This window comes from Heteronotia binoei, chromosome 8, assembly GCF_032191835.1.
Source record: "Heteronotia binoei isolate CCM8104 ecotype False Entrance Well chromosome 8, APGP_CSIRO_Hbin_v1, whole genome shotgun sequence".
NCBI lineage: Eukaryota > Metazoa > Chordata > Lepidosauria > Squamata > Gekkonidae > Heteronotia > Heteronotia binoei.
Window position 1 is genome coordinate 81,959,852 of NC_083230.1, and position 26,977 is coordinate 81,986,828.

At 40.3% G+C, this 26,977-nt stretch overlaps 1 protein-coding gene across 1 annotated transcript in view; it reads right to left on the reverse strand.

Annotated features, from left to right (window-relative positions):
* CACNA1I (calcium voltage-gated channel subunit alpha1 I) overlaps positions 1-26,977 on the reverse strand; it is a 537,094-nt gene that overhangs the window by 107,572 nt on the left and 402,545 nt on the right. Inside the window, exons 6-9 of the mRNA XM_060245420.1 lie at positions 18,481-18,640; positions 15,459-15,774; positions 8,269-8,361; positions 957-1,263 (exon numbers count right to left, since the gene is read on the reverse strand). Coding sequence (XP_060101403.1) covers positions 957-1,263; positions 8,269-8,361; positions 15,459-15,774; positions 18,481-18,640 — 876 coding nt within the window. The remainder of the gene's footprint in view (positions 1-956; positions 1,264-8,268; positions 8,362-15,458; positions 15,775-18,480; positions 18,641-26,977) is intronic.

Genomic DNA, 26,977 nt, shown 5'->3' on the forward strand with positions numbered 1-26,977 from the left:
CATTGTTCTGTTTATACTTCACAAATATTTATTTATTTCATTTATATCCCACCTTTCTTATTAGTGGGGACCCAAGGCAGTTTACAACATCAAGCTATACTTTATTTTATCCTCAGAACAACCCTGTGAGGCAGGTTAGCCTGAGAGCATGTGACTGACCCAAGGTCACCCACTGACCTTCCATTGCAGAGTTGGGACTGGAACCTGAGTCTCCCAGATCTGGTCCAACACTCTAACCACTGCACCACACTGGCTCTCCAGTACTTTTAAATTGTTATCTTCTGCTCCTTCAAAAACGAAGCTGCTTCTCCTGTCCTGATTTTGCCAGTTATTTTCCTCAGAAATGCTAGACTAAACTCACTTTCAAGAGCCAGTAAACCACCCCTACTTTACTATAAAATCCCATTTAGGTTCTATAAAAATGCATCAATTTTGCCAACCTCATATTCCATTAATGCAATTTTCTTTTGCAAAAGGTCCTGCTTTTATAAACCTGTGGAGCTGAATCCTTCTGTACTAAATCAAAGGTTCCATATAGCTCAACAATATTCCCACTAGAAGATAATTTATTTACATTTATTTACTGGCAAATGTTTATACCAGGGGTGGCCAACGGTAGATCTCCAGATATTTTTTGCCTACAACTCCCATCAGCCCCAGCCATTGGCCACGCTGGCTGGGGCTGATGGGAGTTGTAGGCAAAAAACATCTGGAGAGCTACCATTGGCCACCCCTGGTTTATACCATCTTTCCATCAAGAGGCCCAATGAACAGAGGCTATGCTCCATACAGATGTTTCATTTTGTTATCCTCTGCTCTGCCTGCTACCCAAATATCTCCTGTAATCATCACTGTAGGCCATGTTTTAAGTATCATGGTACTCAAAGATGTTCTTATTGATAGTAACTTTTTTTTTTTGCTTCTGCTACCATCCACATTTCTCTCACAGATCTTACTGTATTGCCTCTGATCTTTCCCACTCATGCTCCGCTTGGCAGTGCTTGGCTCTGTTTCACCTAGGCGTCGATCCTGCAGGCTGTTGTAGAAGCCAAGTGTGCGGCGCTTGGCTTTGCGTACAATATGACAGACATACTGGAAGATCTCCTCATAGCAGTCTCCAGGTTCCATGTAGCTGGCAACAGTGCTGGAGGACAGGTACCGTGCCCTCTGCTCTTGCATCAGCTGGTGCTCTCGTTGTTTAGTCTCTGAAAACTGTGTGGCAATGACCACCAGGCACAGGTTGATCATGAAGAATGAGCCCACCTAGGAATCAGAGAAGAGAAAAGTGGAAGACAAAAAAAAGATTAGGAGGCAGGAAGGGAAAAGTAGGAGATACAGCTGAAATTCTGCTTTACAGGTATCTATTACCAATGCTTAAGAACAACCCTGATTTGAATACAACCCCCTTGAGGTGATTTTTCAGTTGCATTTCATGGGGAGGGGTACTGGATGATTATTTTTGGCTGTACCACATGTCTGATTATGTAATCTTGGGTAAGGCATTTTTGGTAAAAGTCTGTAGGGGATGAAATGACTGGTTTTGTTTACTTTCCTTCATTGCTCTTCTACATCCGTCCCAACAAACATAAACAGTTTAAGAAGCGCCTCAAGATATATCTATTTTCTCATGTCTTTTCCAATTAATTGAGGCATTTCAAGTCAGAGTCTTTCTTTATTGTCTTCTCTTACTCCCTTTTAACTTTTTTTTTCTTTTATGTGTCTGTTCATTTAGTTTGCTAGCTTGAAGGCAAAGCTCTGTTGTTTTGACTGTATGTTCTTTTAAATTCTTTACCTTTATAGTATACAGTTCCTTTTTTTACAGTTCAATCTTATCTGTCTCCATTCAGAAGTAAGTCCCATTGATTTCAGTGGGACTTATTTACAAGCATGCGTATTCTATTGCAGCCTTAGGCACTTCAGCAATACCTCATATTGTATTATATTCAGTTTTATTTATTGCTAAAGTGCCAAAGGCTGTAATCCTAGATTTACTTCAGGTAGATCATTAGAACATAAGAACAGCTCTGTTGGATCAGACCAGTGGCCCATCTAGTCCAGTATCCTGTCTCTCACAGTTCCTCTGGAGGGCTAACGAGATTATAGAGACTGTTCCCTCCTGGCTCTGGGATTCAGAGATGGGTTAGTACCTCTGAACATGGAGGTTCCCCTCAGTTACCATGGCTAGTAGCCACTGATAGACCTGGCCTCCATGAATCTATCTAATAACTTTTTAAAGCTGTTTATTCCTGTGGCCATCACTACAGCAAATTCCACATTGTAATCATTCTCTCTGGTGGCCCTGCTTTTGGGCATGGATCAACTGCGCTCCTAATCCTTAATCTTAATTCAAATGGCAAGAAAATGTTTGGCACAAATGACACTTAAAATGTTATTTTGGTTCTCACCAGAAAAATACAGCAGTGAGGGCCAAATTGTGGCCTCATTCGAGTTTCCACTGAAAGCTTCTTTACTTAATTGACTTTTTCAGCCCCACAACTCCTAAATCTCTACTGCCTCTCTTGATCAGAGCAATGGAAGAACATGAAGTGGATGTAGGTGCCCAAACATAAGCAAAACTGAAGTGCAGACCTTTAAACAACCCACTGAGTGGCAGCTCTTTCGTAGAAACTGCACAGATATTAATCTAAATGGTACAAGAGGATACAGGTTCCAACCATTTATCTTCACTTAAAGTGATTCCTCATGTGATTTGCCTGAAGCAAATTTCTAAAGACATTCCTAGTGTAATTCTTCCTTACATGGGAAACAAGAAAATCAGTGTGACACATCATAGATATGGTGAGAGTCTTGGATTTAGAAGATGGACAGGGTGGCTTTTGGGAAGTGACCACCTCTCAGTCTTATCCATCTTTGGGGGTAGAAGAACACTGAGCTGCCAATATGATAAATAAATAATAAAAACAAGGATACCCTACTAAAGAAGTATTTTTCCTCCAGATTTAAAATAGGGGAAACAGAATTCTACCTGTGCATGTTAAGTGTGCCACTGTGAGAGGAATGGGAGGGGAGCTTTAACCTGTCCCATTTATTCCTAAATCCTTGCCATCTAAAGAACTACCTTGTTTATGCTGACTAGATCCACCATTCCCCTTAATTACTATAGCCTTCCTGATAATTTCTAAACTTCAAACCTGCTAATTAAACCAATCCTAAGTAGAACATGCCCCTACTTGCTCCATCCATAGAAGACAAATCTGTTAAAAAGCTAGTTTCAGAGGGTAGCTGTGTTGGTCTGCAGGAGAACAACTAGATTCAAGTCCAGTAGTACCTTACAGACCCACAAGATTTCTGGGGTATAAAGCTCCTTTCAGAGAGCTTCGGCTCTCAACCGCTTATACTCTGAAAATATTGTTAGTCTTTAAAGTGCTGCTACTGGACTTGAATCTAGCTGTAAGACCATCTCAATAAATCTAATGAAAATAACTAGGCAACCTTGGCAGATAAACAAAAGGGAACATTCTTAATGCACCTCAGAGTCCCTCCTCCCACCCCAAGCTGTTCATAAACCCTCCCAAACAGGAAAGAATTGGCCATCTCAATTCCACCACTTATTCAGGTCCTAAAAGGAAAGAAAATCAGTGATTCTTTCCCCACTTCGCAATGTTCAAAATATAAGTTCCCAAACTATAATAGACTCGGATGGCTCCTTCCTTCTGCTTCCCAACTCCCATGCACAGAAGTACCCCAATGTGCCCATCAGAATATTCGAGTCTATAGTCTTCAGCATTTCAAAGGGCATCTGGCCCTGCTAGTGCTTGAATAAACCTTTGAGAAATGGAGCCATTCCTGTCTGGACAATCTCAACATTAGGACAATATATTTAAAAATAAAAGAAGAAGGCTTTTTTTTTTTTTTAAATGGCTTTCAAAGCTCTGTCAAAATCTGGTCCCCCTTTATCTATCTTCTTCCACTTCAGCTACCCCCATGCTTCAGAATGTTATGTTTCCTTAGAAGAAAAATGCTGTTTGAGGATTTTACAGAATTGTCATGAATGTGTGATGGACTGCATTTTTTAAGATGCTTAAAAGTGCTGCACATAGAACTACAGGACTGTGAAGGGTTAATTTTTCACAAAGCCAGAGAACCTTGAGTGACAGGCTGCTCCAGGCAATCTGATTGGTCAGCATCAGCTAAGCAGAAAAAAGTCTTCTGAAAGCTTTATGCCAAAGTGTTTCAGTCAGTTTCCTGCCTTAACTGAGAAGAGACATGTACTGAGACTCTCTGGAAATAGCCCTGACAGGCCCTGACCTGGATAGCCAAGGCAAGTACAGTCTTGACAGATTTCAGAAACTATGCAAGGCTGAACCTGGCAAGTACTTGGATGGGAGACCTCCAAAGAATACCAGGGCTGGGAGGTAGAGGCAGGATGTATCAAGCCATTTCTCTGAACATCCTCCATGCTCCAGTAGCACACACACACTCACAAAATAAAAAGTACAACAAACAAAAAGAAATAGCCCTGACAGAAAAGGGTTTAGTGCTGACAAAGTCAGATTTTCAGCCTTGACAGAATACAGTCTGAATTCATCATTGCCTGAGAGCAGTTTGAACACTGACAGAAAACTGGGGAAAGTTTTGGGTAGTATAATAAAACTCCCATTCAGGCCAAAGAAAAGGGGATAGATATTCCAGAGAAAGAAGAAGAATCCCTCCCTACCCAGTCAAACAGGGAGAGTTATCTCTGAGGAGTACAGAGATCCCTGGTCTGATGTGATTAAAATTGCCTTTACAGACCAAAAAGTCTGCTTCAGTGAGAGAAAAACCATTTTTGCACACAGCTTACCTCGCAGCCACAATCCTGTTCCCTCCGCAGCGTCTGTCAGATTTCCCACCATCTGCGCTGGAGTTACAGGAAGTGCCACGGCTTTTGCGTAGCAAACGTAAACTGGGTTTTAGCGGTTTACGTTTGCTAGGCAAAAGCTGCGGCACTTCCTGTAACTTCGACGCAGATGGTGAGAAATCCAACCAGACGCTGAGGAGGGAACAGGATTGTGACTGCGAGGTGAGCTGTGTGCGAAAACGGTCAAACTGTAGCTTCAAGGCAAGCTCATTGAGTGTGTGTGTCTGCATCTCCCACGGAGAGGCACAAATCTATGTTTCCAGACCAGCACCATCCATGGGAAGACAACATTAAAAAGTCTTTGCTTTTGACCTAGTGTCATCTTTAGACACAGGCAAGATGGAAAAGATATTTGTCATCTGAACTGCCTACAAACAGCTCACATATGGGCTCTGCCCCCCCACTCCATCTTAAGGCAACCACCTACAAATGTTGCCAGGCTCTTGTGCTATGACCAACCATATATTCTCATTAGGTTTTATTGCTTCATTTTAATCACCTACTTAATCCATACATATGGGGAGTAACTTAGAAATACTGTAAGCCTAAGTGTGAAGAGCCCTGTGGCACAGAGTGGTAAGCTGCAGTACTGCAGTCCAAGTTCTGCTCACGACCTGAGTTCGATCCCGGTGGAAGCTGGTTTCAGGTAGATGGCTCATGGTTGCCTCAGCCTGCCAGCCTTCCGAGGTCAGTAACATGAGTACCCAGCTTGCTGGGGGTAAAGTGTAGACGACTGGAGAAGGCAATGGCAAACCACCCCGTAAAAAGTCTGCCATGAAAACGTTGTGAAAGCAACATCACCCCAGAGTCGGAAAAGACTGGTGCTTGCACAGGGGATTACCTTTTTAAAGCCTAAGTGCATACAATTGCTAGTGATATATGAGACAGAAAGAATGATCCTAAACAGAATCCTAATCAGAACCCTGCTTAAGTCTGTGCAGTGAGGGTTACTCCCTATAAAGTGTTTTTAGGATTACACTCTTAATGTATATTAATGTATATTAATGAAATAAATGTAGGTTCAGATTATTGGCAATTCATCAACATTTTACTTGCTCTAAAATTAATTGAATAAAAAGAAGATACACAACAAAAAGTCCAAAAAAGTCCATATATCTTTTTTGGTATACATAACCTCTCAGTTCTCTTTCCAACTTTCTTTTCCTCTTCTGCCATCCCTTGTGCTTCACACTCATAAGCCATGCTAATGGTCTTCAAGCTCCTTGGGGCCACAATGGAGTAAAATCAATTGTGCTTAATTATTATGTACCATATACGTAAGAAGGACAGGAACAGAAAGTGAATTTGTGGGTATTTGCAATTAAATCTGCCTGCTTATTCTGGAAGGAGAAAACTAAATTTGATTCATGCAGCTTACTAGAATTATCTAGTTCAGGGGTGTCAAACATATGGCCTGTGGGTCTGATCCAGCCTCCAGAGGGCTCCAATCAGGCCCACCAGCAACTGACCATTGTCTGCTTCCTTTTCCCTTGCCTGCTTCCTTTGGTTGATATTTTGCGTTTTCCCCCAGTAGTCAGCCAGCCAGCAAAGCAGCCTCTCCTCACTCTTTTCCTCTTCCCCCTCCCTTTTCCCAAAGGGAGGAGTGTCAGTCAGTAGACAAGCTTAGCTCCGTAGCTCTGCAGTTTGATTAAGTTTGCCAGGCTCAATCAATCACACTGCAGAGCTACTGAGTCAAGCCTCTCTTCTTTCTAGTGGCTGAAGCTCCTCCCTCTCTTGTCCTCTGAGAAAGGAAGGAAAGAGCCAGAGCTTCCTTTGCCCAGTCCCCACCATCAGGAGAGATACAAAGAAAGCACTTTTATGACTAGCAACATTTTATTGACGGTATAAGTTTTTTGCCTTGCTACAGAGAGAGAGAGAGAGGGGGAGTTTTGTTTGGCTTGTTATGGGTACAACTGGGTTCCCCTCCTCTTTTTCACTGTATTCATGCCCTCCAATCTTTCTCAATAGGAAAGCTTAAGTATGTGAACTATTTAGAAGAGCAATAACAACAACAACATCTGATATTGACTAGCCAGTTATACTGCTGCCATCGAAATTTAATTGCATCACGAATCATTGCACTAGCATTTATTGTTATATTGTTTTTAACTGATATTTTAACAGTTTTTATGTCTTATGTATTATTGATGTTTTATCTTGTTTGGTCATTTTTGACCCTAACCTATGAGCCACCCTGAGCCTGCCTTCGGCGGGGAGGGCAGGCTATTAATTAATTAATTAATTAATTAATTCTGAAACTAATTCTAATTAAGCAATTAATTAAGCAAGCAATTAATTAATTCTGAAACTAATTTTAATTAAGCAATTAGTTAAGAAAGAAAGCCAGCAAGGCTGAGAGTGTGTGTCCAGCCCAGGTTTACTCAGCAAATTTTGCTTGATTTTTCTTTCACATTTTCCTTGGATTGGGGATCTTGAACTTAGACTTCCCAGACAGTAGGCTGATACTGTATATGGCTGTCTCTCTGTTCTTGCACTGCCACATAGGAGTTGTAGTTATTTTTCTGGGGAAAGCTATAGTTTTGTAGACAAGCACATAGCCCTCATTCTGTGCCATGGTGCCTTCATATGTTGTTGACCAGCACATGAAGCAACTTATGTACAAAAGCTCACAATGCCCAGCTGCTTCGTGTTTTCCTCTGGGTCTTAGGCTCAAAGCATTGACCATGAAATCTCTGTAATGAATGTCAATAAATCAAAAGTAGGTTTGCAGCTCACAGATGTGCACATCTGAACAGCATATTCAAGACTGGTACAGCACAGACATTGTCTGCAGTTTCTGATGCAATAATTCATAGCAAGAGGTGACATTTCTCAGAGCCTAAAGCAAAATATTGCAAGCATGCTAATGTTTTAAGCATGTTTTATTTTAAGTTTTTTAAAAAATCTTTAATTGTGTTTGTGCCCTTTATAAAGTTTATATGTTCATCACCTGGCATTACATTACATGTCCATCACCTGGATGCACATGGCCCAGCCCAGCAAGGTCTCATTTATGTCAAATCAAGCCCTCATAACAAATGAGTTTGACACTCCTGATCTAGTTATTCAGGAGACTATTACTTGATCTAGGGCCTTGATTTGGATAGCCTAGGCTAGCCCAATCTTGGAAGCTAAGACGGGTCAGCCCTGGTTAGTATTTGGATGAGAGAACAACAAGGAATACCAAGGTAACTACACAGGGGCAGGCAACGACAAGCCATCTCTTTTAGTTTCTTGTCTTGAAAAGCCCTACAGGCTGCCATAAATTGACAGCTTAACAGGAAAAAAGCCATCTAGGATAAAATATCTAAAACTACCATTTAAAGATCTTGAACCTTTTCTTGACTCCCAATTTAATAGGGACATAGGATCTGGTCCACTGAAGTGAAAGCACACTTGTTACTTACAATGATCAGCAGGATGAAGTAGATGAAGTTGTAGAATGAATGAGCATCCATCACATAGTACATAATCTCCACCCACCCTTCCAGTGTGATCACCTGCCAGAAGAGAACAAAACAATGAAGAAAACATAAATCTTCTGATTACATTCTGAAACTAAGAAGTTAATTTGTTTGGAGAAAACAGAACAATGTAACAATGGTAAACAAAAAAAACTCACATAAAGAAGTGAAGACCATTCTTTGTAGCTGAAAATTTTATTAGTTTTCTAGAGAGTTAAAGGGAACGGGTAAGGGGGAATAGAAAATTATAGTTACAGATAACAATATTATTGTAATCTGATCTGCATGTAGTATACTTTCTTAAAATACAGATGTTGTCATATATTATTACCTCTTTACATTAAATCATCAACGTCTAAATAATATATTTTAATGATTGTGAGTCTTCTTGCTGAAATGTCTATTTAAGCTTATGTTTCCAATAAAAGTATGATATTGTAATAAAGAGTACAGGAGAAAGGAGATATAAGTTCACACCAAAGAATCTTAAGAGTCTTGAGTGTCTAGCCACGCATATAGTTTCACCCAATATTTTCTTGCTTCTTCCTTAGATTTCCCAGCCATCAACTGGGATAAATAGTCCAGCTCAGCCGTTTCCAGAATTTTACTCACCAAGTCCATTCTCATGGGGATCTCCTGAAGCTTCCATCTCTGTGCCAAGAGAATCTGGCAGCTGTATTAATGTGCACCAGCAAATGTCTCATCCCTTTGGAATAGTCACCAGGATATATGTTCAATAAAAATAGTTCTGCTTTGAATTGGATCTATGTCTTCAAAATTTTCTGTGATAGTTCATGGATCATCTTCCAATAGTCTTTCACCACCTCACAGGTCCACCACATATGATAGAAGGACCCAACATTTGTTAGACATGTTAGTATACATCTTACACAATTTCTGCGGAGTTATGTACCATCTATAGAACATCTTATACGGATTTTCTTTAAAGATCACTGACTTAGTAAGTTTGATATTGAATTTCCACAGCATCTCCCATTCTTCTAGCATAATACTACACCCCAAATTTTTCGCCCATTGGACCATACAATCTTTTACTATCTCATCTTGCATCTTCATCTGTAATAAGTATGAATATAGCTTGGATAGTAGTTTTTCTTGAGGACCTAAGAAGATTTTATCAAATGGATATCGATCTGTATTAAAGTCTGTTGTCTTGTCTTTGGCATATCTAGATTCGACTTGTGTTCTCAACCACCAACTCATTTTAATATCCATGTTTTCTAACTCTTCCCTGATTTTCAATTGGTTATCATTTTTCAGCAGTTCTTTATACCTATAACTCTGGTTAGGTTTCAGAAGATTTGGAGGAGTGAATGCTTCCACTGGAGATACCCATCTTGGAATTTTCTGATAAATTCTCGGTTTTAGCCACGACCATGTATGATACAGAGATTTCCGGAACCAGTGATTTTTAAAGTAAGAATGTCCTTCTAATCTTTGATACCATAAATACACATGCCAACCCAAATTAAGGTCGTGACCCTCTAGCAACAACTGCCTCCTGTCATACAGTAGCACCCAATCTCTTACACAAGAGAGCACAGAAGCTCTGTAATACAATTGCCAATCTGGAAGGCTCAAGCCTGCTCTCGATTTAGAGTCTTGCAATATCTTTAACTTAATTCTTGGTTTTTTACCATGCAAAATATATTTGGAAATCATCTTATTCAGTTCTTGGAAAAACACACTAGTTAAAAGTACTGGAATAGTTTGAAATAAAAATAACAGTCTTGGCAAAATGTTCATCTTTACTGAGGCTATTCTTCCCATTAGAGATAAATTCAAATCTTGCCATTTTCCCAAGTCTTTTTTAATTTCTTTAAAGAATTTATCATAGTTATCCATCTTTAAGCTGCTGCACTTATTTGAAATGTGTAACCTAAATATTTGATTCTTTTCTCATAAGAAAATCCTGATTTTGTTGGAGATATTGAATTTGTTCTGATGTTTTATGATAATTAATCTTCAGTCCCGCCCGTTGACCAAATTGGTTGATCTTTTTTATCAAACAATCAATTGAATCTATTGGTTGTTCTAATGTAAAGACTAAATCATCTGCAAAGGCTCTCCATTTGTATTGTTCACCTTTAATCACCGCTCCCTTGATACTTGTATCTTATCTTATTTCTCTTATCTCTAAACACAAAATAAAAAGGAGTGGTGACAGTGGGCAGCCTTGTCTTGTACCCTTTTGAATAGCGATTGCTTCTGTTAATTCACCATTCACCATCACCTTTGCCCTTTGCAAGGAATATATTGATTGTATTGTTCTCAAAAACTTCTCACCACAATCCATTCCCTTCAGTTGTTGCAACATAAATTGCCAACAAATGTTATCAAAGGCCTTTCTGCATCCAGACAGATTAATGGATGGTTCTCATAGTATTCCATTATATTACTGTTCTATCATTATCTTTCAGGTACCTTCTAGGATGAAATCCTGCCTGGTCTTGGTGTATTGTGGACTGTAAGACCTTCTTCAAGCATTGTGCCAATATTGCAGCAAAAATTTTGTAATCCACATTTAAAAGAGAAATCAGCCGGTAGTTTTTTTTATATCTTTCAAATCTGCACCCTCCTTTGGAATTAGAGATATTGTAGCTTCTTGCCATGAAACTGGTATTTGAGCTCCCTCTTGAATCTTTTCAATAAGACGTTTAAATGGTAACAGTAAGGGCTCTTCATAAGCTTTATAAAACTCGGCAGGTAAGCCATCTGGACCCAGTGCTTTGCCATTCTTTTGAGATGCCATTGCATCTCTCACTTCTCTTATCGTTATTGGTTCGTTTACAATTTTCTGTTGTTCTTCTGTGAATTTATTAAGATTATTTTGTTTAATATATTCTTCTAGGTCTACCTTTTGAACTTGTTTATCTTCATATAATTTTTTATAAAATTGTTCCACAATTTGGTGTATCTCCTGTCTTTGGACTTTCTCTTTACTATTTTCATCTTTCAATACCGGTATTATTCTTTTGGCATTCTCTATTCTCATTCTATAGGCCAACCACCTTCCAGGTTTGTTAGCATATTCAAATAAGTTTTGTCCAGCAAATCTCAATTTTTTCTTTGTTTCCTCTGTGAGCTGTAGATTAAGTTGGTGTTGTGGTTTTTTTAAACTTTATTTTGAAACTCCTGTTTTGTAGGTTGTGCTTTTAAATTCTTTTCAGCTTCTCCTGCTTGCAACATTAGCCTTTGATAATTTTCAATTCTTTCTATTTCTTGTCGCTATATCTAATTGCAGGGCCCCTAAAATATGCTTTGACAGAGTCCCAGACCACTTGCATCTTTACATCTTGAGTTATATTCTGTTTAAAAAAGGATTCCATTTCAACCTTGGATTCTTTAAGAAAGTTTTTATTTTTTAAAATAGAAGTATTTAGCCTCCAAGTTCTTCTCAATTGGGTACCTTTAAGTTTTATCATTACAGGACTATGATCTGATATAACTCTTGTTTGAATTTCTGTCTCGGCTAGATCTTTAACCAAATTTGTAGAGAGCCAACACATATCAATTCTTGACCACGTTTGGTGGCTGGCAGAGTAATATGTAAAGTCTTTCGAATTTGGGTATCTTGTTCTCCATGCATCAGCTAGCTCCAGTTCTTCTACAAGCTTCCAAAAACTTGTTGGTAGTTGAAGACCTTTGGCTTTAGTATGTTTATGTGTTTTTTATCCAATTGTCTGTCAGAAACTGCGTCAAAGTCTCCTACTATACAATATTCTGCATAGTCCAAATTTGATAACATAAAATGTAAATCTTTAAAGAATTTTTCTTGGTGATCATTTGGTGCATAAATATTTACCAATAAGATTTTTTTTATTATCCAGCATAATTTCCACTAGTAAAATTCTTCCATCTTCTGAGGCATACTGTAATTGTGGATTAAATTTGTCCTTAATATATATTGCCAATCCCCTTTTCTTTTTATTTGTGTCTGTTGCTATGATCAAATTGTCAAATTTCTTATTTTTCAAAAAATGTTGATCTTTTGCCAAAATATGAGTTTCTTGTAAGCAAATTATATCCATTTCCAGTTTTGTTAGATATCTAAAGGTCTTCCTCCTTTTTATAGGAGAATTAAGTCTATTCACATTAATAGAGATTATTGATGCCATTATGGATTTTTCTTATCACTATCTTTTTATCTTTTTTAGTCTGCAAGTGAAGGCCATTCTCTGCATCTAATAGCCTGGGTCCAGACGGCCAGTATAAGCTGCCTTAGGAACGCCCCATGACCGAATCAAAAAAGAACATTCAAATGTGCACATCTGGATCTCGCCCTGCTCCCACCCTCACCCCATCCTTACCCATTGTCCTGCTGCCTCAAAAAGCTACCACATACAAAGTAGTAGCAAATCTGTGGCAAATTGGCAAGGTGCTTCCAGGGTACCTTTCCCAACCATCTGAATGGCCCGGGAGTGTCAGGGAAGCAGTGGTCAAGCACATGAGCAGTGTGACCACTTCTCGGAATGCATGGCCCATCCCCATTCCGGGGCCAGCCACACAACGTTTGACCACCCCAGGGTGCTTCTCTGTCCACCAGTTTACTTCCAGGATGGGAGGCTGCCACACCAAGCTGACCATCTGTACCCAGTCATAGTCTGGGACTGCCTGCCTCTACCTGCCTCTCTAAATAAATAAATAAATCCATAAATAAATACAAAAATAAATAAATGGTATGTCTGGAGGATTGGCAGCTTTGTTGTGGGGAACAGTTGGGCACTCTGCATTTGTATCAGAATTATAAATTCCAGTGCATGATCTGACCAAACATAAGCATTTGCACATCCTTCTGATTTTAGTAGGAGAGACAGAAACATGTCCTTAACTCTCCCAACTGAAATCAATGTGAGAGTACTTGATGTTGGCCCAATCATGCCTTTCAATTCTTGGCTGTTGTCAACATCAAGGGAAATCATCACAAGGATTCAGAGTGCATTCCCATGATTACTTTATTGCCAGTGGCTCACACACACCAGGTAGACAACAGTCTCTCTCCACAACACATTTCAATTGCTTTAACAGCAACACAATTAGAGCTGCTGTCTCTTTAGCACCAAAACAATGTGAGGGGCTGCTTCTACATGGAGATTTTTCTCTCCTTTGACATCCAAACAAGAACACTTTTTTGGGAACTCCCACATGGCGCTACATTCTAATGATGTTCCAATGTTCCTTCTCCCATTCCCAGCATATAATTTCCCAAACCTGCTTTGATATGATCCATTTGGGAAGAACATCTTTTGGAAAGGAAGGTGCTCATTTTCCTAAGTCCCATCAATATTACCACCTTTTTCCTTCTGTCACCCTTCACAGCCACCATTTTCTGCACAGCTGTATTGGAAGGTTCTGGTAGAGTTGCCAGATCTGTGTTGGAAAATACCTGGAGATTTTGGGGGTGGATCTGGGAGAGGGCAGGGTTTGAGGAGGGGCCTCAGCATGGTACAATATCATAAAGTCCACCCTTCAAAGCAGCTATTTTTTCCAGGGGAGTTGATCTCTGCCAGCTGAGGACCAGCTATAAAAGTGGAAGATCTCCAGGCCTTGATTGTGGTCTCCTTCTTGACGTGGTCTCCTTCTTGAAGGAGACCGTAGAAAGGACTTCAGTTCTTTCAAAGTGGATGACGTGGTCTCCTTCTTGAAGGAGACCACGTCATCCACTTTGAAAGAACTGAAGTCCTTTCTATGGTCTCACATTATCATACCCGCCTGAACAGAGAAGCTATTGAGATTTACAAACACCAGCACAATTTTAACAGAAAGGAAGAAGGCATTTTCATCCACCAATCTTGGTGCCCAGCTCTGCAAAACACCCTACAGACTATACATTGCAGAAAGTCACAGAAAAACCAGTACATTCCACAGAACAATCAGCACAGTCAGCAACCATCTTCCTTATCTTCACACCCCTTCCAACCCTCCCAGCAATTAACACAGAACAATGGTCACATTCAACAGCCAGTTTCCTTATCACTACCCTTCCAAGAAGCCCCACCAAACAATGGGCACATCCACAAACCAATTGCCTTTCACCACACCCCCTCCAGCCTAGAAATAGCAGCTCTCCAGCAGCCCTAGCCCCACTCAATGCACAGCAGCCAAGAAGGTCAGAGCGCCTGCTCTGGCTGCAACGCCACTGAGGATGTTCTCCGCAGCTGAGAACGAAACATCTGGAAGGAAAACTTTCTCCAGTAGAACACGGCACTTGAGCCCGAAAGATTCTACAGACTCCGTGAGAGCTTTAACTAATATATATTGAAAACAATATTTTAAATCACAATATTTTCACATTAATTTGAAATTATTGAAATTATTTTTTGTCGTTTGTAGGACTTCCTGAAGTTCAATTCACCAATGCAGGTGTGATTGTAGTTTCCAAACTGGTGTGGCTGCAAATGGACTGCTGGTTCTGTCCACTTTCAGAGAAAGGGCCCTTTCAAAGGAAGCTAAGGACAAAGAGAAATGTGGAGCCGTGCTTGATCCCTGGAGATAAGCAGAGCAGAGCCAAATTGAAACTGTATCCCTTGGTGAACTGCCTGAAGGATTCTCTGAAAATAGACAGAAGCAGCAGTCCAGTTGCAGCCACACCAGTTTGGGAACTACAATCACACCTGCATTGGTGAATTGGACTTCAGGAAGTCCTACAAACGAAGAAAAACATTGTATATTGTAAAATGGACTGTGAAATAATTTCAAATTAATGTGGAAATATTGTGATTTAAAATATTGTTTAAAATATTGTTTTCAATAGATATTAGTTAAAGATCTCACGGAGTGTTCTCCTATTTATCAAACACACGTTAGCAAGTCATGGATGCAGTTATTTAATATTAAGGTGACTTTCTAGCTCACTCTGTCCCAAAGGTCCCCTGAGAACTAGGAGTTTAGGAATTTAAAATCAGATAAAAAGAGCTGTACCACAAAATATGTAAAGCTCTATCCTTCCACTGGTTTAACCCTAACTTCAAAGGCCAATCCTATTTTATCACCATGTGAATAACAGAGGATTCTAACATTTCCATAAAGGACTGGGAATACACTGCTGAGAAGTTGTGCAGGCCTGGTATACAGAATTATCTCTGGGTCCTAGAAATCCCAACTCAGATTACCTGAAATATAACAATCCATGCATAGCCAATATTGTCAAAGTTGATAGCCCCTTTATGTGGATTGGAATTGCCTGTGCGGCACTCATTGTAATACTGGTTCCAGTTGACACACATGCCGCTGACGTTGAACTCCTGCCTCACAGAGATGTAGTAAAAATAGTCATCCTTGTCCAAACAGCATTCATGGCCCCGCTCCTTCAGTGGAGGAATCTCATGGCACCCCATGATACCATTATCTCCAGACAGTGAACAGATGAAGGGCATTTCATCGTCCTCCTCAGGTTGATAGTAGGGGGGAAGGGTGATGTTACCTTGTCTGTCAACAACAGAACACACAAAAAACCAAATTATTTATGGTAATCATTAACATTAAGAATGTCTGTGCAGAACAAGAGTGTCGTGATGTCTTTTGAGCAATCTATTACAACAGGGGAAAGCAAATTATTAAAAAGTATCAAAATCCAGTTTCATAGGAAATGTCTTAGAGGGTGGCCCATCCCTTATTCCTCCACTCATTTCTTGTTTAGCACTAACCATTTTATGTTGTGACATCCAAACTGGCAAATTTTGATTAATACTTGCCCTCCAGAGAAAAAGGAAAACCATGATTTAAATGGGTGTAATGAACAGTGAATAGTTAATGTTTTAATCCAGTCTGAAAACCTTGAGTGATAGGGGATTCAAATGGTATTCTATAGTTGAGAGACTCAGTTAAGAGCGACAGTTAAGAGTTCCAGTTGAGAGTGGCAGTTAGTTCAGTTAGAGTTCAGTTAAGCTGAGTCAGTGATTGAGAGAAGATCCTGAAATAGGGAAGTGAGCAAAAAGTCCTTCCCTGAGGGAAATGGCTCCTACTAAAAGGGGGGGGGGTGATCCCTATCAAGTGACAAAGAAGGAAAATTAGAATTTGTATGTATGTCCCTGCATTGTAAATAATTTTGAGATAAATAAGCTTATGCCTGTTTATTTAATCAGTGACTTGCAAGAGATCTTTTTCCACAGGCCTGTTTGTAGTACCAAACAGCTACTTTAGTGTGCATTCACACTACACTAACTAATGCGTTTTACATCTGGATTTTTACTGTGTAAGAACACCAAATATCTGGATGTAAAACACATTAGTTAGTGTAGTGTAAATGCACTCTTATTGTGACAAACTATCTATTGTTTATAATTATGCAAAGTTACCTCACTCTTGTTGTCTATTGACCTGCCAATTTCTAAACCTGATACTTAGCTGACCATTTTCCCTCAAAAGTGAAATAAAGCAGTTTGCTTGCTTTGAATTACTATCAGCATTTTTTGTTCCATAAACTAACATATACAAAGGATTTTTCAATTCTTCGCCAGCATATATCTATATACATTCAAACAACTGGGCAAAGAACAAGGAAAAGGACTGCCCAGCTAAGAAAATTAAAAGGTAAGTGTGAGGAAATGTTATATGGGCTTCTGATTCTAATTGGAAGGGCAAGTACAACCTGTTTGCCAATTCAGATAACACAATAAACTGTTGTTAGAGCTAGGTAAGAAATCAGAATAATAGAATCAAAAAGTTGGAAGAGGCCTACAGACCATCCATTCCACTCCCCTGTACTATGCAGGATGATCTAAAGCTTCCCTACCAAAGAATCATCCAGTCTCTACTGAAAGACTCCAAGGAGGGAGAACTCACAAGACCCCTGGGCAACTGATTCCACCACTGAACTGCCCATTCTGTTAAAAATAAAGAAAAGAAAGAAGTTAACAAAAAAGTAAAAGGAAGTTAATAAAAGAGCAGAAGGAAGATTCCGAGATGGCCCAGCGAGAGTGCAAAAACTTACTTTAAAAAATCACACATATCCCATACTTAAGAAGACTTATTTGCACATCATTCCAAAATTCATAAGAGATACATTTTAATAGCAAATGGGTAATCTGGTGAGGTGCGAGTATATGGGACCATTTAACATATTTATTTCATAACACCTGACAGCAAAGATTCCCATAATATTGAATCCAGAGTTTAAACTGTAGAAGAAAACTTGGAGAAACCAATTCATGTGAACTCACATTAAAAATTAAAGCTGAAAGAATAATCTTAAATGCAACTTTTTGCAGCTTTTCAAGAAGCACAAATTAGTTCCTAGCATACACTGAACTTCATTTGAAATGACAGAACATGGATTATAAAATGGGCAGAACTCAAGTGTCAGTCTAGTCATCACTAAGCACCAACAGCAAGATACTCAAGGCAACCAACCAAAAGCCTTCTCCACTGCCCTACTGCTGACAGTTATCAAAAGCTTCACATCTGACACCTATACTAACACCACAGGACATCATGAGGAAGCATGTGGGAGGTTGCTAAGCAACATCTGAAATAGGGGAATGCATAGTAGCAGAAAAGATGGGTGATTAATATACTGTACCTTCACTAGGTAATTCCAATTAAACAGTCGTTTTGGTATTTAAATTAAAATGGTCATTTCTGTGTTAATGATACTAACAGGGTTTAAAGAAAAATGTGTTAAAGATTAAATAGTACTTTTCTCTGCACTTAAATAGTACTTTTCTCTGCAAAATGTTCCTTTCAAGTATGACTGTATTGGGTAGGGGGGAGAGAGCAGCCACTGGTTCCCCAAGGGGAGTTCCCCTCAAATGGACTGCAGGATGCCCCCCATCTGTAGCCCTTAACAAACTGGTTTTGTTTCAAAGCTGTACCATGGTACAGCTTGAAGTGGGAAATGATAGGTTGCTGGGTCATGGTGAAGGGAAGGGCTTCTCACAATTGTCATGTTGGCATTTCTGTGCTGATGCAACCCAGGGAAAGGGGGTGAGACAGAAAAAGGTTTCGGCAGAGCATGGCACCAGGAAGGGGGATGTAGACACCATTCCTGCCTGCTTCCCATACTGCTCACTGTTGCTTCCATGGGAAGGGGAGACCTTCTTCTGCTCCTGTGCAGAAGCTGTCTAAGAAAGATGGAAGAAGACACAGGAGGCTTTGCAGCAGAAGAGTGGGAAGAGTTATCTGCTGTTCACTCACATTGTTAAGTTCTCTTCCATGAAGCAGCGGTTTCTCAGCAGCCCAGCCCACAACTGCACTCCAATGATGCCGAAGATGAAGAAGACAAAGAAGCACAGAAGCAGAACATTCCCCAGCATGGGCAAAGTGTCCAGCAGCAAATTCACCAGGATCCGCATGCCTGCAAGAGGGAACAGGGCCAGGAAGATCATGGCAAAGGACAGTGGGTGGTGGTAAAGTAGAAGAGAAAAAGCAGTAAAAGAGAAAAGTAAGAATAGGAACAGTGGGGAAAGGGGGGGGGGGGAGATCTTACAGGAAAAAATCTTGGAGGAAATTCAAATGGAGGCAGACAAAGAAGCCTTCTACAGTTTTGTAACTTTGAACTAGGATTAAGTCTGAAGTTCTATAGCATATTTGGCCTAATGGTTAATCCTGCCTAAATTTACCCATGCACTACTTTTTCCTAATCCTTTATGTATATGGCACCTAAAATAAGCTCTCTAAAAATCAGGCTCAGAGTTTTCAAGGGACTCAGTCTCAGCACTTCTAATTTATAGTAAATGTACTGGATTTTAAAATTTTAGGACAGCAACGCCCCCCCCCCCCCCACTAATTAGTTAAAAAAAATGAGTTGGCAAATTACTTTCTTAAAATTCCACAAATCCTGTTCCAGGAAGGTCGGTGTGATAGCATGTGCTTAGCTGTAGTACATTTGAGTTTTACACAGAAATATCACAGCCATACTATTAACTTCTTCCTCCCCATAACCAGAAACTGAAGGTCACCCTCATGATTCTGATTCGATGAAAGGGCTCTGGTCTGCAAAAGCATGTGACACAATAAATATATTTGTCTTTAAGGTGTCACTAAATATGGCCTGAGCTTTTGTAAGTGCTCACTGTTCACTTCTTCAGATACAGCTAGAATGTGAGTCTACCTGTCCTATATATATTGGAAAGTGGAGTGATTTTAGATGCCAAATGACAATAGCAGGCAAATGACAACAGCAGGTGTGATTAGATTAGAGATATGTAGAGAGGTAGTAGGCATGGAGAAATCAGCATGGGAAATGAGATGGGAAACCTAGGTCTTGATTCAATCTGGCTGGAAAATGTATTGAGAATTTGTCAAAAACATTTTTTTTCACATATTATTTCTTTTGAATCTTGCTTGCCTTAAAATATCCAAGATAAACATTTTAAAAAACAATCAGATGAAGAAACTTTGGAATTTTTTTTTCTCCCATTGGTCCCTTAGGTTCACAAACCAGTAGCAAAATTAATCAGATTTCCTGTGTTCTCCAGGGTCACTTAAACGCTGTAACTCTTTCTGAGCATCCATCACTTCCTTAATCCCTCCCCCAAACGATTCCACCTGCTTCTCCCTCCTCAGCTGAGACTCCCTACTGCAGGGGTCCAGGGAATTACATGTTACAAGATACTGCATGTAGGCCAGCATATAATTAACTAATTAGCTATTTATAACTAGTTCATTACTTCAGATGGCTGGGGAAGGCGAAGGGAGAGGGAAAGATAAGATTAGGATTCAGTGACAATCCCTTGAGGCACCAGTTAATCCCCTTTTTATGCCCACTGTCAAGTAATTAGCCGCATCAAGTTGTGCTTTATATTTCATCTCATTTTCCTCTGTTATTCTGTTCCTTCTTTGGGGAATAGAGGACTCTGTGAGCTCAGAAGAGCACATGGAACTGAGTACACTGGAGGAAAAGGAAATAGGACACTCAGAAAATGGAAATGAATTTGTGTAGGTATGGATATCAATTACCAAGAAGACATCTTGAGAACTTTTGCAGAACAATTGTTATGTACAATTACCTTCTTTCTTTAATCCATGTCACAAGAAGAAGGGGGGGGGGAATTGGAGAGAAAGATGCCCAAAACTGCTTACATATCACTAATAGCAAGAGAATAGTGCTATGCACACAGCCAATTACCAGCAGAATTAGCTGCAGGGCCCCTGATTTTTATCAGCAATATAAATGGATAGTAATTATACTGCTGTTAATATGGAATTAAAACTCCCTTGATTTATTGTTTTAGAAATACACACATACCTAATGATGAAAAACAATACGTTTTCCCCCTTACTACTGATGGCGTTTGCTACACACACACACACACACACACACACACACACACACACACACACACAGACCTTAGAATGCAGAGCTGTGTAAGAATTTAAAATGATTATGACTCCATTCATAATTTTTATATAAAGTAAGTATCACAAAGGAATGAGGAGGCAATAATGAGCATGACCTCCAAGTATACAAAAGGCCCATCAATGGCAATCTGGTAAAAAAGAAATGGAATGTCTAGCAAATATTCAAGAAGAAATTTTGCATGGTGCAGATTTGTGGGACAAGTTATAGTTAGACTCAGCAGACTACAGGTTTGTAACATCTTCAGGTTGATTCTTATAAAAGTTCCCATGTCTTGTGTAATGCCTTTTGAAGTGATTCCATGAGAACATAAGCATGGGAAAGTTACAACAAAATTGATTGCCCAGTTAATGTTTCTGAGGACCAGGGCTTTTTTTTTTTTTTTTTTAGCAGGAACGCACAAGAATGCAGTTCTGGCTGGCTTGATGTCAGGGGGTGTGGCCTAATATGCAAATGAATTCCTGCTGGGCTTTTTCTGCAAAAAAGCCCTGTGTGAAACAATGGTGATGTCAGGGATGTGGCCTAATATGCAAATTAGTTCCTGCTGGGCTTTTTTTAAAAACAAAAAAAGCCCTGCTGAGGATTATCTCACAATTAGTAATGTACAATAGAAAACACAGAAGTAAAAGTCCATAAAAAACCATTCTGGAGTATCATCTTTGCTTGTTAACATTCATAAGAGCACTTCAAAACTTCACTGCATAAACACTGTATGTTACATCTCAATTGGCTTTCAAATTTATATGATGCAAAGGTAGAAGATAACAATGGGAAAAGAAAAAGGAGAGCAAGGTGAGGATGGGTAGGAGTATTTAATCTGAAGGAATCATTAGGAAGGGAATTGAAAACAAATCAGCCAGTATCATAATGCCCCTGTATAAATCGATGGTGCGGTCTCATTTGGAATACTGTGTGCAATTCTGGTCACCGCACCTCAAAAAGGATATTATAGCATTGGAAAAAGTCCAGAAAAGGGCAACTAGAATGATTAAAGGGTTGGAACACTTTCCCTATGAAGAAAGGTTAAAACGCTTGGGGCTCTTTAGCTTGGAGATATGTTGACTGCGGGGTGACATGATAGAGGTTTACAAGATAATGCATGGGATGGAGAAAGTAGAGAAAGAAGTACTTTTCTCCCTTTCTCAAAATACAAGAATTCATGGGCATTCGATGAAATTGCTGAGCAGTCGGGTTAAAACGGATAAAAGGAAGTACTTCTTCACCCAAAGGGTGATTAACATGTGGAATTCACTGCCATAGGAGGTGGTGGCGGCTACAAGCATAGACAGCTTCAAGAGGGGGTTAGATAAAAATATGGAGCAGAGGTCCATCAGTGGCTATTAGCCACAGTGTGTGTGTGTGTGTATAAATATATAATAATTATTTTTTGGCCACTAAGTGACCCAGAGTGTTGGACTGGATGGGCCACTGGCCTGATCCAACATGGCTTCTCTTATGTTCTTATGCCTTCTGGCTTCATAATTTGTGTTACCGCCAAAACACATATCTTAAATCAGTTAGGATTATCTTTCCTTCTGCAACAATTTAGGAGGCACCCCTCATCACTTCTGGGAATGCTAATATGAAGCCATAAACATGCACCAAATCAAAAATTAAAAGACACGTATGCATATTGGTTTTGATTTTCAGAAGGAATGAGACTGCAGATTAATATGATCTCAGTGGAAAAATTGAAATAGGACTGTTTCGATTCAAACCTAGCTCTTGGGATCAGTTGAAAATCTTCACTCCTGAGATTAGCACCAGCAGAAGGCTGAGCTTGTTTCTGGAACATCAATTAATAAGTATTCATGAGAATGTAAATATAATGTGCTTTGAGGAGCAATGATCAAATAGTCTCTTCTGATCTTGAACACTACTCTGAGGTCAATTCAAAGCCTCAGACTCCTGACTTATCAAAAGGTAGCATAGGGCACCTGTCAGTTTGCTTCTGGAGTTTCAATTATTCATAGAACCTTTTTGAGGACTGTTAAATCTTCCATTCTTCACTCTGTCCTCCTGACTTTCTGATCTGGGCCAACAGAAAGAAGAATGCCACCAGTTATTGTCTATCTGAGTCCTGCCTATTTTCCTCCCAAAGCTGCTCATTCACTTGAGCACCTTCATCCATGTAAGGAAGCATACCTTCCAAAGTGTACCAGAGAATAAACAGGTATACCTTTTAAAAATTAGTATTTTTCTTTGCTGTCTATCAAGGGCAAGGCTGATAGAGGCAGATCCAATAACTGCAAAACAGCATACAATTGTAAAGGCAATCAATAATTAAAATAACCACTGAAAAAGTTCATAAATCAACCTAAACCAAGCAGCAGCAAATGGAAAACAAGACCAGAATAAAGTAATACAATCACAGCTCTACAACAGAGAACTCCACATAACTAAATAATGATGCACTAGTATAACAGAAGAAAGTCCCAACAAAGTGTAATGAAGACAAACAGACAAGACTTGTATGTGGCCACAAAGTAGATGCTAAAGTACACACACACACACACACACACAGACATATATATATATGAACTGAAAGACATCCATGCAACAAAGACAAATTATATATGTAATTTGCAAAATATATACGGTAATTTGTCTTTGTTGCATGGATGTCTTTTAGTTCATGAGACCCAATGAACTACTGAAGTGGCTTCAGACCCACCACTACTAGGCTCAACCCTTGCCCTTAATGGCTGATATTATCAATCCAGGTCAGGAAATAATAACTTCATCTCTGCAGAAGGAAGTACTTCCAACCACTTTGAAAGAAGCGAGCATGATACCCAAATTACATAAATACTCTTCAGTGGCCAGTATTCCATTCTTGCTCAGGGTTCATAAAATCATAGGTGGGGTCCAGACCAGCAGCTTGAGGTATCAGCCTCCTGTCCCAGAAGAAATCCGGCAGAGAGGAAAGCGCCCTGGGGGTGGTCAGACTGTGTGCAGCTTACTGTCTGGACAGGGACGGGCTGCTCTGAAGGAGCAGTCAGACTGCTCAAGCACTTGAGCGGCACTTCCCAGGGACTCCCTGGCCATTCAGACAGCTGGGAAAGGCAGAAGGGAAGCGCTATGGAGATTTCTAAGCTGCTTCAACAACTCCAGAGGATGTGGTGAGTACGGGAGTGGGATGGTTGCCAAATGTGCATAAGAACATAAGAGAAGCCATGCTGGATCAGGCCAATGGTCCATCCAGTTCAACAGTTTGTGTCACAAAGTGGCCAAAAAACCCAAGTGCCATCAAGAGGTCCACAAGTGGGGCTAGAAGCCCTTCCACTGTGCCCCCCCCCCAAAGCACAAGAATACAGGGCATCACTGCCCCAGACAGAGAGTTCCAACCTGTATAAGGGTCAAGAAGCAACTGTCAGAACAGGATATGGAACAACTGATTGGTTTAGAATAGGAAAAGGAGTTTGACAAGGATGCATATTGTCACCCTGCTTATTTAATTTATATGCACAGAACATCATGTGGAATGCTGGCCTGGATGAAGCACAAACTGGAATTAAGATTGCCGGGAAAAACATCAACAACCTCAGATATGCAGATGACACCACTCTAATGGCAGAAAGTGAGGAGGACCTAAAGAACCTCTTGTTGAGGATGAAAGAGGAGAGCACAAAAAGTAGGCTTCAAACTCAACATCAAAAAAACTAAGATCATGGCATCTGGTCTCATCACACCATGGCAAATAGAAGGGGAAGACATGGAAGTAGTGACAGACTTCACATTTCTGGGATCCAAGATCACTGCAAATGGTGACTGTAGCCATGAAATTAAAAGACGTTTGCTCCTTGGGAGGACAGCTATGGCGAACCTGGACAGTATAATAAAAAGTAGAGACATCACCCTGTCAACAAAAGTCCGTATAGTCAAAGCGATGGTATTCCCAGTAGTAATGTATGGCTGTGAGAGCTGGACCATAAGGAAGGCTGAGCGCAGAAGAATAGATGCTTTTGAGGTGTGCTGCTGGAGAAGAATCTTGAGAGTTCCTTGGACTGCAAGAAGATCCAGTCAGTCAGTCCTAAGGGAAATCAACCCAGACTGTTCCCTGGAAGGTCAGATGCTGAAGCTCAAATACTTTGGCCACCAAATGAGAAGGGAGCACTCCCTGGAGAAGACCCTGATGCTGGGAAAGACAGAAGGCAAAAGAAGAAGGGGACGGCAAAAGATGAGATGGCTGGATAGGGTTACTGATGTAACAAACATGAATTTGAGCAGACTTCAGAGGATGGTGGAAGACAGGAGGGCCTGGAGTGACTTTGTCCATGGGGTCGCAAAGAGTTGGACAACAAAATTATGATACTGGCTGATTTGTTTTCAATTCCTTTTCTAATAATTCCCAGCATGGCGTTGGTCTTTTTTATTGCAATCGCACACTGTCTCGACATTTTCAGTGAGTTATCTACCATGACCCCAAGATCTCTCTCTTAGTCAGTCTCTGCCAGTTCGCACCCCATCAACTTGTATTTATAGCTAGGATTTTTGGCCCCAATGTGCATTACTTTGCACTTGGCCACATTGAACCTCATCTGCCACATTGATGCCCACTCACACAGCCTCAACAGATGCCTTTGGAGTGCTTCATAATCCTCTCTGGTTCTCACCACCCTGAACAATTTAGTGTCAGCTGCAAACTTAGCCACTTCACTGCTTACTCCCAACTCCAAATAATTAATGAACAAGTTAAAGCAGGGGTATCAAACATGCAGCCCACAGGCTGGATGCGCCCCACAGAGGGCTTCAATCAGGCCCTCCAGCAACTGGCTGCTGTCTGCTTCATTTTACCTTGCCTGCTGTGTTTGGTCGCCATTTTGTGTTTCTCCCCAGCCAGCAAAGCAGCCTTTCTTGGCTCCTTCTCTCTCCCCCTCCCTTTTCCCAAAGGGAGGAGGAGAGAGGAGGAGCCTTAGCTAATGAAAGAGCCTGGCTCTATAACTCTGCTGAGTGATTAAGTTTGCCAGACTCAATTAATCACCCTGCAGAGCTACTGAGCCAAGCCTTCCTGGCTGAGGCTCCTCCCTCTCCTTGTGCCCTGGAGGAAGGAAGGAAAGAGCCAGAGCTTCCTTTGCCCAGTCCCCACCATCGGGAGAAATACAAAGAAAGCACTTTTAAGACTAGCAGTGTTTCACTGAAGGTATGAACTTTTTGCCTTGCTACAGAGAGTTTGGTTGGGCTTGTTATGGGTACAACGGATTTCCCCTCCTCTTTTTCCTATATTCATGCCCTCCAGTCTTTCTCAATAGGAATGCATGTGAACTGTTTAAAAGAGCAATAACAAGCCAGGGTTAGGCTAAGTGTGTCCAGCCCAGGTTTACTTAACAAATTTCCCTTGATTTTTCTTTCACATTTTCCTTTGGTTGGTGATCTTGAACTTAGACTTCCCAGATATTAGGCTGATACTGACCACTGTACATGGCTGTCTCTCTGTTCTTGCACTGCCACATAGGAGTTGTAGTTATTTTTCTGGGGAAGACTATAGTTTTGTAGACAAGCACATAGCTCTCAGTCTGTGCCATGGTGCCTTCACATAATCTTGACCAGCACATGAAGCAACTTACAAAAGCTCACAATGCAACTTACAAAAGCTCACAATGCACAGCTGCTTCATGTTTTCCTCTGGGTCTGAGGCTCAAAGCATTGACTGTGAGATCTTTGTAATGAATGTCTATAAATCAAAAGTAGGCTTGCAACTTACAGATGTGCATACTTGAACAACACTTGAACAGCATATTCAAGATTGGTACAGCACAGACATTGTCTGCAGTTTTTGATGCAATAATTCATAGCAAGAGATTACATTTATCAGACTATAAAACAAAATATTGCAAAAGTAAAAAAAAGTAAATGTTTTAAGTAAAAAAAAAATGTGTTTGTCTGCACCCCCTTTATACAGTTTATATGTCCGCGACCTGGCATTACATTTTATGACATGGCCCGGCCCAACAAAGTCTCATTTATGTCAAATCCAGCCCTCATAACAAATGAGTTCGACACCCCTGAGCTAAAGAGCATGGGACCCAGTACTGAGCCCTGCGGCACGCCACTGCTTACCATCTTCCACTGCAAAAATTGCCCATTTATACTCACTCTCTGTTTCCTATTAATTAGCCAAGTTTTTGATCCACAAGAGGACTTGTCCTTTTAATCCATGACTATCGAGCTTACTAAGGAGCCTTTGATGAGGAACTTTATCAAAAGCTTTCTGGAAGTCAAGGTAAACAACATCTACTGGGTCCCCTTTGTCCACATGTTTGTTCACCTCCTCAAAGAACTCTAACAGATTAGTGAGACAAGATCTTCCCATACAGAACCCTTGCTGAGTCT